The sequence below is a fragment of the Alligator mississippiensis genome, chromosome 1 (genome assembly GCF_030867095.1).
Source record: "Alligator mississippiensis isolate rAllMis1 chromosome 1, rAllMis1, whole genome shotgun sequence".
Classification (NCBI taxonomy): domain Eukaryota; kingdom Metazoa; phylum Chordata; order Crocodylia; family Alligatoridae; genus Alligator; species Alligator mississippiensis.
Window position 1 is genome coordinate 48,942,053 of NC_081824.1, and position 16,702 is coordinate 48,958,754.

Consider the following 16,702-nt stretch of genomic DNA (forward strand, 5'->3'; position numbering starts at 1 on the left):
TTCAGTGATAGTGGCTGAGAATGTGTATATTGTAACAGTTAGAAATAATAGACCTCAATGAACTCTATATCCATGTGAACATCCGTATTTCACTGAGTCTTCAGAGTGTATTAGAATTCTTTATTTATTCTTTCACTGAAATACTCATTAACTGGTTCAGTCCTCATTATTCCCTCTATCTTTTAACTGTCTCCTTTAAGGGCATTGATAGCTAATGGGTTACGAAAGCCTCTTGTAATTTTCTTTTCCTGTGTTGGGACCATTATGTATTTTATTTATAAAATGAAAAGGCTCAAAATGTGAGTTAGAGAAGGAGATAAAGACTGGGATTAGGATGAAGAAGGCTGGCACTGTTGTAGTGGATGAGGAGTGACATATGTAGGACGGGGCTTGCCCTTGGAGAATCATTTTAAAATCAATACGGTGCACAATGTGAATCAAGAAGAGAGACCAGTACAAAGACACAGTAATAAAAGCATTCTTTTTATAGACTTCCTGTGCGCACAATTTGCACATAGAATGGATTTTTTTTTTTGTTATGGAGGCAAATGATAGTTGCAGCATCAGCTCACCACCTGCTTACAGAACTATTTTTTTCTGAGCAAATGGTGGGCAATTCATACCTCCTAGAGAACTCAATTGCTGACCAATGAGTAAATTAAAATGTGATTCACCTGCACTCTGGTGATCCAGACTGACTGCATATAACTTACCAAAGTCGCATATGATTTTGTATTATGGCAAATAATGAACAGCTCACAAGCAGCACGTTCACTGTCAAATGGGTGCAATCATATTCGTGCCCTTTTGGAGCTAACCAAAGCATGTGTCATGGGCTAATTTATTTGGGATTTGATAAATGGATGAGCCTTAAGCTACTGCAAAGGAAATGTTTACGGTTTATCTTTTGGTGCCAGTATTTTTAGTGTTTGTGTTGCTAGGAAAGAGTTTCTGATGGAAGATGTTAAGACTGTCTCTCTGTTTTTGTATTTAACTCTTTTTTCTCTACATCTCTTGGGATGCAGAAGTGATAAATCCCACTGAGATAATACTTGATCCACTGGTTGTATTCATTGCAATGCAATAAATAAATGCAGAGGGACAAAGGTATTGACAGTACCACACCATTGTACATCACTCCACCTGGGAACTAAATCCTTGGTAAAGTCTTTGAAAAAATTATCAAGGCTCACATTTGTGAGAGCCCGGCAGGGCAAATTATGCTGAGGGGAAACCAGCACGGGTTTGTGGTGGGCAGATCGTGCCTGACCAATCTAGTCTCTTTCTATGACCAGGTTACAAAATGCCTGGACACAGGAGGAGGGGTGGATGTCGTATACTTAGACTTCAGGAAGGCCTTCGATATGGTATCCCACCCCATAATGGTGAACAAGTTAAGAGGCTGTGATGTGGATGACTACACAGTCCGGTGGGTGGCGAATTGGCTAGAGGGTCGCACCCAAAGAGTCGTGGTGGATGGGTCGGTCTCGACCTGGAAGGATGTGGGCAGTGGGGTCCCGCAGGGCTCGGTCCTTGGACCGATACTCTTTAATGTCTTCATCAGTGACTTGGACGAGGGAGTCAAATGTACTCTGTCCAAGTTTGCAGATGACACAAAGCTATGGGGAGAAGTGGATGACTACACGCCGGAGGGCAGGGAACAGCTGCAGGCAGACCTGGATAGGTTGGACAAGTGGGCAGAAAACAACAGGATGCAGTTCAACAAGGAGAAATGCAAAGTGCTGCACTTAGGGAGGAAAAATGTCCAGCACACCTACAGCCTAGGGAATGACCTGCTGGGTGGCACAGAGGTGGAAAGGGATCTTGGAGTCCTAGTGGAGTCCACTAGGACTCCAAGATGAACATGAGCCGGCAGTGTGACAAAGCCATCAGAAAAGCCAATGGCACTTTATCGTGCATCAGCAGATGCATGATGAATAGGTCCAGGGAGGTGATATTTCCCCTCTATAGGGCGCTGGTCAGACTGCAGTTGGAGTACTGCGTGCAATTCTGGGCGCCACACTTCAAGAAGGATGCGGATAACCTGGAGAGGGTCCAGAGAAGGGCAACTCGTATGGTCAAGGGCCTGCAGACCAAGCCCTATGAGGAGAGACTAGAGAAACTGGACCTTTTCAGCCTCCGCAAGAGAAGGTTGAGAGGCGACCTTGTGGCTGCCTTTAAGTTCATCACGGGGGCACAGAAGGGAATTGGTGAGTATTTATTCACCAAGGCGCCCCCGGGGGTTACAAGAAATAATGGCCACAAGCTAGCAGAGAGCAGATTTAGATTGGACATTAGGAAGAACTTCTTCACAGTTCGAGTGGCCAAGGTCTGGAATGGGCTCCCAAGGGAGGTGGTGCTCTCCCTTACCCTGGGGGTCTTCAAGAGGAGGTTAGATGAGTATCTAGCTGGGGTCATCTAGACCCAGCACTCTTTCCTGCTTATGCAGGGGGTCAGACTCAATGATCTATTGAGGTCCCTTCCGACCCTAACATCTATGAATCTATAAATTTGGGGTTTCAAGCAGAGAGGCCTTGGTCTGCTTGGTCACCTGGCAAATAATCACTATTAAAACTCTTTTAGAACTTTTATGAAAGATACAGGGAAAAAAAGGAAAACCCATTAAAGCATTTGAAATGGTATATGCTCATTTATGCTTTCATTTTACCAGTATCCTTTATTGCCCATTCCTTTAGTTTTTAACAAGGAAGCCCCAAATTTAATAGATATTTTGGACTATATTGAAGACGGTAATAAATACCTAATTTGTGGACCAGATAAAATGTTACATGCAATGGGCTGGAGCAGCTGTTGCCCTTATGTTAGTCTTATTCTGTTTCCTTGCAGACAGGGCAAGATAAACACACAGAAAAGGGGAGACACAAGAACAGCAACAATAGAAAATGCAGCTTCCGCTTCTGGTGCTTACTTTAAGGTTCGGTATTGCTACTAGAAGACTGGCAAGCGTACAGTCTTATCAGCTGTTCCAAGAGCTGTCAAACCTGTATCTGTATCAGGTTGTTTAAGGAATTACTTTTCTCTGCCTTTCTGGTCACAGGCTCACAGCGGTCTTCGTTGGCTGAACCAGACTTTTTTAAACAAAGTAAAAAACAAAGATATAGCAATGAAATAAGATGGGAAGGAACAGCAGACATGAGGGAGATGTGAGAACAGCAATGCAAGTTTCATATTTCAATTGTTGGGGATACTACTGGAGCTGATAGAGGGGGTAAAGTTACTAGGATCACTCAATCTGGTCAGGAGATTTTTGAGGACCAGGATGAGTAAGACCCAGCACTGCTATTGTGGATCCAGGAGCTAGTGGATGTGGTAGCCATGATATTAAACCTGACTCTTGTGAGTCTGCACTTCCTTCTAGATGTCGATATCAAATTATGTACTTGAAAAAGTACATATATATATATTTCTGCCCAACACTCCTTTTTCAAGTACATACATCGAAACTGACATCTAGAAGGAATGGTAATATTACCAGGTAATAACAACAACAGGTATTATTGCGAGGTAATAATAATTTTGTAAAGTCTCTGAGCATATTGGATTTTGATTTGTTGGAATGTATTCATATTTTCAATGAATGCCTAATGTATCAAATAACTGTTCTGGCCTTATTATTGGTTATGAATGAGAAATTAATATCACTAGTTGAATTGATAAAGCAAGTAAAAAGCCCTGGCTCCATGCTGAATAAAGAGTCTTGAAACTTTATTAGTCTTGAATTTTATATATATATATATATATATATATATATATACACACACACACATACACATATTATTAGGTCTCATTTCAAATCACCCAGTTTTATTTGTTGATTTCAGGCACAGCTCTCTCATGTATCAGACATAACCTCAAAATAGCTCTTGGAATCAGTAGTCACTTGTTTGGACTAATTCATTTGGGACTAATTTTGACTATCATACACAGACTTCATGTGACAGACTGATCATGCCTTTGTTACCTTGGACATGTTGAAGTATCCATCTCTACATGATGTACCTTCCTTACTTATACAGTTTGACAAATATACCGTTTGCTTCTTTCAATAAAGTTTCAAGACTCTTTATTCAACATGGAGCCAGGGCTTTTTACTTGCTTTATCAATTGAACTAGTGATATTAATTTCTCATTCATTACCAATAATAAGGCTAGAACAGTTATTTGATATGTTAGGCATTCATTGAAAATATGAATACATTCCAACATATCAAAATCCAATATGCTCAGAGACTTTACAAAATTATTATTATTACCTCGCAATAATACCTGTTGTTATTACCTAGTAATATTACCATTGTTAATATCTGGTTATAGTAGAATCATTATTATTGTTGTCATCATCATCATCTTCATTGTTGTTAATGTTATTAATAATAATAACAATGAAAATAATGAAGATGATGACGACAATGATACCATTCACAGATGATACCAAATTATGGGGCAAAGGTAACACACCAGAGGGTAGGGAGTGGATCCAGGAGGCTCTGGACAGGTTGGAAAAATGGTCAGAATGAAGTAGGATGCAGTTCAACAAAGACAAGTGCAAAGTGCTGCACCTGGGCAAAAAGAGCCACCACCACACTTACAGGCTGAGGGAGGACCTTCTCAGCAGCGTGGCAGCAGAAAGGGATCTTGGAGTCATAGTTGACTCCAAGATGAACATGAGTCATCAATGTGACAAAGTGATCAACAAGGCTAACTGCACTTTATCATGCATTAGCAGATACATGACAGATAGGACCAGGGCGGCGATGCTTCACCTCTGTGCAGCACTGGTCAGGCAGCAGTTGGAGTACTGCATCCATTTTTGGGCTCTGCACTTCAAGAGGGATGCAGAGAATCTTGAGAGGGTTCAGAGGAGGGCCACGCATATGGTCAGAGGCCTGCAGGCAGGGCCTTATGAGGAGAGACTGAGGGACCTAAATCCCTTCAGCCTTTGCAAGAGAAGGCTGAGGTGATCTTGTGGCTGCCTATAAATTCATCAGGGAAGGGCAGCATGGAATAGGAGATGATCTATTTACTAGGGCCCCCCCTGGAGTAACTAGGAACAATGGCTACAAATTGTCGGAGGGCAGATTTAGGTTGGACATTAGTAAGGGTAGCCAGAATCTGGAATGGGCTTCCAAGGGAGGTGGTGCTCTCCCCTACCCTGTGGGGGGGGGGTCTTCAAGAGGAGACTGGGCAGGCACGTGGCTGGGGTCATCTGACCCCAGTGCTCTTTCCTGCCCAGGGCATGTGGTTGGACTCAATGACCTACTGAGGTCCCTTCTGACCCTAACATCTATGAACAAGAGCAACAAAAAATAATAATGATGCTATTATTACCAAGTTTTGAATGTATATCTACCTATATTTTGGTTTATTTGTACACCTAAGGCTTGATCCAAAAGCCTTTGCAATCAGTAGGACTATATACTGACTTCAGTGATCTTTGTATTAGGTCCTTAGTACTCAAACAGAAATCTACAAACCTTTTTGCATGGACTAATTATGGTCAAACAGCATTTTTAGTTAAACGGTGATAAGATTGATGTCTTTTAAATCTAAGGTTAAAGAACATTCTCTTGAGAGCTATCATTTACAGACAATGTAAATGATAAATATTGTAAATACAATGACTTAAGTTCCAAATAATTTTATAGCTTGTACCAAACATTACATTTATATAGGGATTTTCTCTTTTGGTGATTCTGACTGAGGTGTCTCTTCAAAGTGATAGGTGGCTTCTTTATTTCTATGGCAGTGTGGCTATGTATTCAAAGGCATAAAGGTGACCCTCTCTTACTGCACATCAGTGGAAACTGGATGCCTCTGTGCCCTTTGTTCATCTGAGAGTGTTCTCCTTAGTTATTAGTAATTTTTTACCCTCTCTTTGCCTTCAGAAATGTAATTCACACCTGAATATTTCTTTTCCATGTACACTCTTGCTTCAATGTCCTTCTTGTCTCTACACTGTAGCCCAGTCATCCTATAGTGCCTATTCCAGAAAATGAAGCACTAAGCTCGAAGGAGGTAAGCAAATAAAGTTTTATTTATATTTCTAGTTGTATCTTGTCTACAAATGCCAACTTAGACTTGCTTTTGCAATATCCATGACAGATGGCACCCTCTGTTGTACAGAAGTGTGCAAAAATATTTGGGGCCAATGCATGGCCTGCATAAAATGTGATTTACTGCTATTAACAAACAAATTAAATACCATTTTGGTGTCTCTGCCCTTCATAAGAAATTCAGGTAGTATTATGTTCCATTTTTTCAAATTTCTGATTCATACTTGTCACACATTTTATAGCTGCAAATGGGAACTGTTAAAATGTATATAATGAGCTCCATTAAGAAACAAACATTTCACACCCTGCAGTCACTGTACTAGTAGCTTCCTTTATTCTAAATATCAGAAAATACTACTTTTACAGCAAGTAGTGGAAACTGTGAACAGGTTGAGTTTTTCAAAATGTGACAGTTCCCTCTTATAAAATACATCAGACAGTATACAGTAAGCTGCATCATGTATTGCCCACTGTCATTTTCTTGGCTAAGATAAAATGCAGTAACAGTTTAATATCTTATAGTAGATCAGATAAGACTTGCTGCAGAATGGATTCAGTGACCTAATATCAGTCTCTTCCAGCTCTAAGCTCTAAGACCATAATGTCTACAATCAGATAATACACTTCTTGAGTGATTCTGAAGCCCTTTGCTACATGCTGCTAATTCACTGTATGCTATAACAAGAGCATAGAGAAAAATAAAAAATAAAAATAGAAAAAAACCTTTTTGTCAAAAGAGGGCAGCTTGTTTGTAAGGTTATCAACATGAAATTAAATCTTTGTCTCAACTTTAAAATAACATGTGTAATCTAATTAACTACCAGATACTTTATTGTAAGCTTTGAAATGTAAGTGAAAATCTTAATTAAGAAAAAAATGGAGGGCTTTTTAGATATTCACATAAAAAGGCATAACCTACTTTCTATCTATTGGCTACAGCATGAATTCAGTTATAGGAGATGAGGGGCTATTGACTACTGAGGCATCATTATACTGAAGGCAGAATTCTCTTAATTATTTCAAAGTTTTTTAGATGAGTTTAGCAACATAAATAAGATCTTCCTCAAATTTTAATTGCACTCTCATCATTGACCTAGTTCTTTTCATTTATCATTAGAAAAGGGAAATTATAGTCTATTTGAAAGCACTAAACATGAGCTGGGATTTGAATAAATTAGATAGTCATATGCCTGTGGATACCACCAAATACAGGATTGGGGGAAATATTGGGGAATAGAAACTATGTGCTAGAGATCACATGTATGAGCCCACACTTTGTTACCAGAGCGTGCCTTTAGGGAATTAGAATAGTTTACATTTTAAAAACAAGTTCGGTTCTTTTCCATGGGAAGTATTCATTTTAAAATCTAGTCCTTCCTAGGAAGCTTGGTATTCCTCATACATGTTCATACACCTTCAATGGAAAATAAGTCAAAGTTAGAGTTGGATCCTCTAAAATCATTTGACTAAGTTCCCTTTTCCTGAATTGTCAGGGCAGTTCTACATGTAGTGGCATCCAAATGGTGGGCATAAATCTTATTGTTTGGGAGTGGGAATGATAAAGTACTGTTTCTCAGGACAGCATAAAAATTCAAAGACTGGCCCTGCTTCCTAAACTTTTCAGCCTTTTCTAAGGCTGGCACTGAGCCCTCATTTGTTGCTGTAATTCCAGTTCCTTTCTCCCTGTGGTAGGGGGCCATCTTCGGCTGCATTAAAAAAAAATATACATGCCGGTAAGTGTGCCCCTGTCAAGTCTTGCTGGATTTTTCTTCTCTGGGGATCAGCTTCTCCCCCCTTTAGTCTCCTGCCATGACTTGATGTCACTTGGTTCTAAAGAAAGAGGGAGGCTGACCCACAGGTTCCCAGACAGGCTCCAGGCTCACCACCCATAGGATATTAAGGTGTTGCCTTAAGGGCAAAATGCATGCTCCTACCTCCCCTTGATGTGCCCCATGTCTCACAAATGGTTTTTTAAATTTCTCTTTATGTTGGGGTCTCAGTCACTGTGGGCTTACCCCCTCTCTCTCTAGCTAGGCCTTTCAGTCAAAACCCACTAATCGTGGCTTTACTCCAAGGCTTTAGCTCTCTAACTCACTCAGGCTCAAGGCCCTCCGTTACATGCACTCCGTGACACCAGACCTACTGGCCCTTCTACACTGTGTGCCCTTGTGGTGCCAGACTGTTGGGGCCTTAGTCCCATCGGCTTTGCCCCTCTTTCTGTAGTTAGGGCCTTTCGCCTAAGCCTACCTGCTAGGACCTGGCTTCAAGGCTCCTATCTCCCTTTCAAGCAACTTTGGGCTCGCGGCCCTAGTGCGGCACCCCTAGTACAGCAGGGCTTCTTGAGCCCTCTATCATGGCACCCCTTGGTGCTAATGAGGCCTGCTCCACCCCTACAGCCTCATCCACAAACCACCAGCCTTTTTAACATCAAACATAAACCATAGGCTCCTATGGCCATATAATGAAAATAATAATAAAGAAATAAGAGAAGCAAAGTGCCTGCTTTCTTTATGTGACTGTGCTTATGTCTCACAGCATGGCATATTCTTCCCAAAGAGGCTGCTACAGCTACACCATAGTCATCAAGAGTCCCCCTCTCTGCTGCCTCCCTGGCCTTCCCCTTCCTGTCACCTGACCAGCTGGAAGGGCTCAATCCTTAACACTGACTCAACCAGCCAGCTGTGCCCGGAAGGTTCTGGATTTAAAGGGACCCCCCTGTTTCTTGGTAAAAGGGCTAGGGTTCCCTGTTACACCCCCACATGTATCACCCCTAACAAAGCCACCAGGGGACCACGGCTTGCAATTTCCCTTCTCCCTCCTACTATAGGAGGGGGAGAACAAGGAGGACTAATCTGCTGCTACTTTGACTAGGAGTTCTGCAACCTGAATTTCACCCCACCAATTCCCAATTCCACCCAGTACTTAGGAATTTGGAGACTCAGCCTCCAAACTTTCAAGGGAAAATATGCCCATCTGCCTGCCCCTTTGTATCCAACACGAATCACAGGGGTTTTCTGAATGAGTATAATATCGATCCCCAAGTGAGGCAAGATATTTTTCAACAATCATATTTTGCCAACATTTCAATTCTCTGAATCTCATGATGTCCACCTCTCTCTAAGGTGAGGGGCAAAATGCCCTTCATTTTGAATCAGGATTACTGGAATGGGTTCTGAATGGAAGCTATCAGGAGTTTCGTTGAGCCACTTTACCACAATGGTGCTTGCTCCTACACCTTTCATCAGGTCTTTCTTGGTCTAGAGACCTACTTCAAAACATCATCTACACATTTGTGTTCTTTATGTAATTCTTTATGTCTCTGTATCTGACTCTTTACCCACTGCTTTTCCTTTCCCACAATTTCTTCATCTGTCTTTTTGCTTATACCTTCAATCTTGTCCATTTCCCCTTCTTTTTCAGTCTTTTATTTGATTATTGTCATCTGATCTATGCCCCTCCACAGCTTTCTTCTTCCTCCTCAGAGTAGTTCTTCTTCTCATTTTCATTGTATCTCCCTACATTGTGATCTTCCCTGTATTATGCTTTTTTTTTTAAATTTAGGAGAACGGTGACTTCATCTAGCCCCTTGGCGGCTTTGCTTTAAGATACCATAGTGAATTTACAACTCACGTTGTCTTTTTATTCTCTGTAGTTCTTTGCATGCTTTGTAGTTCCTTTTATGGATGTACAGTAGAAACAATCATGTTTGGAGAGTTATAGAGGTACTTCTGAGATCTTATGACTTTCCCTTTGGAATGAAACAGATATGAGGTATGTCAGATACTTTTTAAAAAATTCCTGGAGGAGATCTGTGGTTTCTCTCCAAAAGTCTTTTCCTTTCCTTATAAATTGTTAAATGATACACATTTATCACTCAGCTGCATTATTACTGGGTCTGTGTACCCTTCAGGAGTAAAGCATACATATATATAGCTCAGAGAGTCTGTTTCTCTATTGATACTATGTTTTTCCTTGCTTATGGCTATATAGAGAGAAAAAACAAATGGTCAGATAATTTATTCTCTTGTTGCATCTCTCAGCAATTTATGCTGTCTGGAGATTAAGGTTTGAAGACCTGAAGGAAAAAAATTAGGAGGCTTTGTAAAAGTACTGGCAGCACACCATTGGGATGAGACACTCCTAGAAATGCTACATCCAATAGAGAAATCTGTACTGTTTCTGAAAATACTCCTGAAAGTGTGGAGTTTTCACCATTTTCTGGAATGATGATCAGTGTTGAATTCTGAAGATTTGTATGGTATGGAACAGCTGTATTAAAATGAATCTAAGATTTGTGGAACTGTTTTGCTAATATTTCTCATTTTAAACACACATTCTGGTCACTTTTTATCAACCAATTTATTAAAATTTTGAAAGGACACTGACAATCTTGACATTGCTATTGTCAGCTAAAAATGTCTTCTCCATGCTGGCGATGCCCTATTCTACAGAGTGAATTATTGAGTAATACTGCATACCTTGTGAAAACACAAAAATCCTTTGTTGGAAAAGGGTACAGGTTGTAGTCATGTTGGTCTAAGGATATAGGCAGACAAGGAAAAGATTGTTGGAAAGGAGAGTTTGTAAAGGTACAGTACTATACTTCCACCCTGTCTTCCCAGCAAAGTAGCCATCTAATAGGCAGTGGGTTATTTAATGTTTCCAAGGACTGCATATGGTGGTCAGGAAAGGAAAAAACCAAAGGGAATTGCCTTCATTAAAGTTTGTAAAGTATTCACTTGAGGCACCTTATGCAAAAGCTTTATTTTAATTTTGTTTTAATCTGATTTTCTCTGACACAGTCGAAAGACCATGGGCTGGGAACTTCATGCAGGCCATCCTAACAGGGAGCAAAGTAATTTAGTGTCTAAGGAGAAGTAGAGCTGAGGCCAAGGTATGTCTGTAGCCTAACAGCAAGCTCAATCTTAGTCTAGAGGATGCCATCAGAAGTATATTTCCCACTAAGGTGTGTTGCTTGTAGCTGCAGTGGGTGTAGACTTGTGGGGGTGGGGGGGAGCCTGAAGACAGGGGAGGAGATATTACCTGAGTGTGGTAGACAGTGGCTTTGTGCAATTTTTATATCCTCAATCCTGAAGCTGGCTTGGAGAACATTAGGGACACTCTTCTGAATGGCACCAGCCAGTAATGGCCACATAGGGTACATCCAGCTGAGTACATAAATGCATTTCTATGGGGACAAATAGTAGTAGCACATAGTTGTGCCACTGCTACTTGAACCTGGGAACACTTGTGCACATGCACTGTGGTGCACAGCAAATTGTTCCCAGTAGGGGAGACTGTGGCCAGCACCTGGGCTGGCCCCAGCAGCCTTACCTGCGGTCCTGGGGGCTTTCTGGTGCTCCAGCGACAGTGATCTGGTGTGCAGAGCTTGGCTGGCAGCTGGGGTATGGCTCCAGCTGGCCAGGCTCTGATTTTGGGCAGCTCACACTGCCATCACATGCACCACCCCATTTTTTTCAGATGTGGGTTTTTTTTTATAATTGGATCTTCCAGTGTCAAAAAAATCTACCATGTTGCAAATTAGCAGTGTGGCAATATCTGCATATGTGGTGTATGCAGTTTCTGGTGCTGCAGATGGGTCTGCAGTGTTGCACACATCATGTGCACTCTTGCCTGACTGTACCCATAGAGACTTTCTGGAGCATTTTCTGGCCATATTCCTTTTTTCCTGGCTACTGTTTGACACTGGGGAATCCTCAAGTCAATAGTTATGCTGTTTTCTATTTGCCTTTCAACTCAGAGAAAAACAGGCAGGAGCTGATCAAGGTTAACCATCTGCAGTAGTACTTGTTCAGAAAGATGGAAATATATCACAACCCTTTCCTTACCGGAGAAACAGATTATGCTGAATTTACCCTCTTATGCTCTGTTTCCCATACTCCCTTTTATAGCTTTCATAAACTTCAGACCTCAGCCCTAGCTATGGCATATATTTCTTAGCAAAGTCCTATTTGTACAGTTGAATGGACGGAGGCATAAGTCACTCAAGTGACAAGGCTGACATTACTTTTTGTGCTGTAATGAGAATCCCAGACCTTTCTGTCTCCTAGTCTCTTTTCACACCAATTTATTTATCTGAAACCATCTACAGACATACTTTTTCTTAAAGAAATTATAAGGTGAGAAAATATCAATAATACCAACATGGCAGTAATGAATTATGAATTATTATTAGCACATAATTATAAATTATTTTGATTTTGGAGAGAAAATGTATGGAGGAGTTGCACTTTCATTTAATATCTCATTTTATCCCCCCCTGCCAAAGAAGCACTCATTTGAAAATATAGTCATACTTAGAATAACCATACTTTATTTTTATGCAAATTTAGCTTCATTCTGCAACAACACAAAACAAATCAAACCTGCCGCCTACCCATGAAAGCAAAGAAACAAGCAAAGAAAAAATTCCAGAGCCTGAAAGCACTCTCTACAGTGAGAGATTCATGCCTGCAGAAGAGCAGAGGGACACTGCTTAAGAGGTATGCCAGTAATTCCAGTTAGTTAACATCATCTGTTACAGTAAACAGATCTATAGAGTTCTGAAGTCATGATGCATGTGTTATAACTGCACTCATAATGCCCTGTACTGAGTTTGCCTTTTGACACGGTGCAAAACATATCAGTGCAGTCAATAAAAGCTTCCACACACTGTTGTTAAGTATATGTTCTCATTGCCTTTATATTAAAATATATAGGATTCAGATGCCATTGTGATTAAGTTTTTGATCCTGTTTCTATTCTAAAGCTTCATTAGGCTCATATGATGTTAGCTGAGTTATTTTGTTTAAACAATATACTGATGTTATTCTGCCTGTGATCTCTAAAGCATCTATAATAAATATCTGGTATCCAGTGATGTAAGGTCTTGATTTACCAAAAAAAAAAAAAGAAAAGAAAAGAAAAAAAAAAAGAGAAATTAAGGCTCCTTGGCTCCACTGAGTTCACTGATAGTCACAATCATTCATGCAGGTTCATGAGATTAAAAAAAAATAACAACCTGTTCCCCTTGAAGCTAGTCTTCTGATTTACTTTAATGGGAAAAGTTCTGCAATATAAAACCTATGAAAATGTTAGTATAATCTGATGTTATGCATTGTTCTTGTATATATTTCCCTATGGAATATCCCAGGTCAAAGATCAGCATTAGATATTGTAAATGGTACAATTATTAGGTTTTCTATACATAGAAGTCCACAGAGGGTAACATGTCCACAGTATAAAGGAGTCCTTGTCCTAAGAAATTACATTTTAAGGGTCAATCTTTTGCCAGATATATAGCCAACCTGAACTCTGTTTGGTGTGTAATTTGGCAAAGCAAAGTCTATATTCCCTCTCTGACTTTCGCCAGGCTCAAATAGTAGAGCTGTTTAAAGGCCTAGTAGGTAGTAAATTGTTAAGTAATGGATGTAGGAATTCAGGCAACATGTAGCATCATATAGCAAGCTAAAAGACTCCTGAATTACCCAATTTAAAAAAACAGTGTAAGATACTGCAAGATCCCAGTGCACAACGATCTCTGAAATGCTAATTCTTCTTTCTTTTCTTCTAAGTTTGGAAAAATATTTTGGGTCAAAGTGGGTGCATCTACATATGCAATTAATTCAAAGCAATAAATTCTGGAGCAGTTTCATCTGGACTAAACTATTCCTGAGTGTAGTGTCTATACATGTGCCTGGGACAGCAGAAGTTTGAATCAGGGTGGAACAGTCTATACTACGGCCACTCCTGCCCTGCTGGCAGGGAGTGTGTGTGTGTGTGTGTGTGTGTGTGTGTATAGGTGGGGGGGAGGGGGTCAGCCTCAGGCTCCAGGTGGCAGCATCAGTGGATGGATGGGCTCACTGGGGCATGAGCATGCTAGAAGTTCAGAGTCATATGGCCAGGCAGGAGCCTGACTCCCTGCTGGATGGCCTAACCGGGTATAATTTATGCTTGTGGTGAGTGTCTACACATGCATTTAATCACAGCTAATAACCCCACTGTAAGATAGTACTATCCCTGACAGCAGAATTAATTAGTTTACTGTAGCCTAATAGCATTGCATGTGTAGATGGTGATGCTTTACTCCACAGCGAATTAGTCTATTCTGCAGTTAAGTGCATATGTAGATGTGGCCAGTGTGTATCCCTCCATAAAGCAAAACTCTCACTGTCTTTCATGAGTTTTCACTGAGCAAGCACCACATTACTAATCCCACTCAATGCTCCTATAATGGTTTAGTGAAATAAAAATCTAATGAATGCCTAAACAAGCATTAACAGTTGCAGCTTTTGCTGCTTAATGTAAGGAAGTAGTAACTGCAAATGTTGACTGTGCATAGTCATTGACTTCTTAAATGGACCACATGCTGAAGGAAAACTATGACTAATATTTAGAGGGCCCATATATGTCCACTTGCAACAGAGTAAATCTCAGGTAAATCTACTGGCTTTAGTAAAATTTGTTTGTATCCAGAAGAATGTAACATAGAAAACACTTTTTTGCCATTGCCATGACTATTACCCTAATATGATGAAAGGGTATTATTGGATTATGATGGTATTACTGTAAAAAATAAGCATTGATTTATAGTTCATATGCTTATAAGCTTTGTTCCTAAATGTCTTCTGGATAAATTTATAGGAAATACATTATTTAGGCACTTGTTCAAATACAACATCTCTAACAGGATAGCAGTGTTATGTAAATTTGACATGTTGATGTTTCACATTCAGCCTATGTCATTTTAACTGCCATCATCAATGAATTCTATCCATTTCTCAGGCGTGGCTTTTGTACTGGTTTGATATAAGTAATAAAAAGAGGCATGAGCTTACTCAGAGGCATGTATTTTAAACTGTATTTTTCTGAAGGTTTTATACTATGTAAAAACCTTATTGTTGTATAAATTATTATATGTCAGGCTACTTTGTATCTATTCAGATACTGTTAATGACCAAACCTTATCTACTGAAATGGCTTTTTACTAGTTGAGACCCTAGCAGGGGAACTCTACCCCTGTTATTAGGAAGGGGGAACAAAACCATGACAGGGGCAGCAGGTGTGAGTAGCCTGTTTAAAGTGAGCCGCAGGCCACAGAATGCAAAAATGCTGATTAGGGAGTCGGCAGCTCCTGGGTCCTGTTGGTAGAGAGCTGGGTCAGGTGACCAGAAGGGAGTGGGACGTAGGTGCATATAAGCCTGACATCTGAACTTGGGTGGGCAGTCTGGCCCTGGCTGCCAAAGGGGGAGGAATTCTGAACAAAACTGGCTGCTGGAAGGAGTGTTTCAGTCTAAGCAAGATACTTGGGAGGCTTGGGGAACGAGCCTGCCCCATAGGGTAGGAGAGCTATAGAAAGTAGAGACCCAAGGAAGAGTTCACATTTGAGTTGGAACCATTTGCTTAGCATTCTGTGTTCAAATTAGGCCAGAGGACCAGGTTGCAGCTATGGGGGAAGTTTGGAGGCCATATAGCAGGGTGCCAGGGGTGCTCTACAGATTGAGATTTACTCTGGGCTGGAATATGAAAGGATAAGGCCAGGTCTGAGGTGGTGAACCTGGGCTGGAGGGCTCAGGCATTGAAAAAGGGTCAAAGCTGTGGAGACTGAAGCCCAAACATATGTTTTGCGCCCTGAGGGGCTGAGCGTTGGTTTGGGGCCAGAGGGCCCTGCTCTGGGTTGGGACCAAGAAATATCTATGAGGCAAGGGCATGACGATGGGGGCAGTTGGAGGCCGCAGTTATACCCCATAAGACACCGTGAGGACCAGTGGGCATGTTTAGGGTCTGCGAGACCATATTTAGTCTTGATAAGTCCCTGTAGGGGCTGTCTTAAAGGTGGAGCACCCCTGTGGAAGTATGGAGACCCAAGACTGAACTTGGGGGTGAAGGAGCCTCAGGAGAGGGGAGCACCAAAGATGGTGAGAGACAGGAGATGAGGGAGGCTGAAGAGTTCAGTGGGTAGGTCTGAGCACCTGGGGTTATCAGATGCTGGGGGTGGACCCCCAAGCCCATTACAGGCATGATCCTACTAATGTTTGCATACTTGAATAATCATATTGAACACAATAAACACAATTGGGGATCATAACTGTAGAGAACTTTGTGTTTAGAAAGATGGAAGTAATCATATGGGGCAAATTACCCCCAAGTGAAATGTTCATAGCATTGTGATATATAACATACTGCAATATTTATATTCTTCTACTCATTTTCACTCTTCTATCATTCTCCTACAGGTTTCCAAAAAGATAATTTTGTGTCTCTGCCAGGTCTAGTATTGACTTTTTAATGTTCCTTTTTTTGCTTAAACTAAAGTCAGTTTTGTCTTGATTATACTCAAACCACTAATATATTTCCATTAACATTAACTTCATTTTAACAGCATTTTGCATGTGTTCCAATAATGTGATAGACTGTTCTAGCTACATTATTTTAATGAATTGGTTTGATTATGCTCTGTCAATAACAGTCCCTTCTACTAGTATCTACTAGTATATAGTCATACAGCAGAGTAAAAATATACAGCTACTTTAGAACACAGATTTAAAGGACAACTGGTAAGGAATCTCCCTAATTAAAAAATCATTTCTTTCTCCTCCTTTTTGTGTTTTGCAGCTTTTATTCAATAT

At 40.7% G+C, this 16,702-nt stretch overlaps 1 protein-coding gene across 3 annotated transcripts in view; it reads left to right on the top strand.

Annotated features, from left to right (window-relative positions):
• The window catches only part of MLIP (muscular LMNA interacting protein), a 226,738-nt gene that overhangs the window by 207,817 nt on the left and 2,219 nt on the right, over positions 1 to 16,702 (top strand). For 2 of the 3 annotated variants that reach the window (XM_019497110.2, XM_019497099.2), the window contains 3 exons: positions 5,983 to 6,036; positions 12,428 to 12,577; positions 16,310 to 16,342. In XM_019497110.2, coding sequence (XP_019352655.2) covers positions 5,983 to 6,036; positions 12,428 to 12,574 — 201 coding nt within the window. In that variant the 3' untranslated portion in view covers positions 12,575 to 12,577; positions 16,310 to 16,342. The remainder of the gene's footprint in view (positions 1 to 5,982; positions 6,037 to 12,427; positions 12,578 to 16,309; positions 16,343 to 16,702) is intronic. The other variant, XM_019497102.2, reaches the window with a different exon arrangement.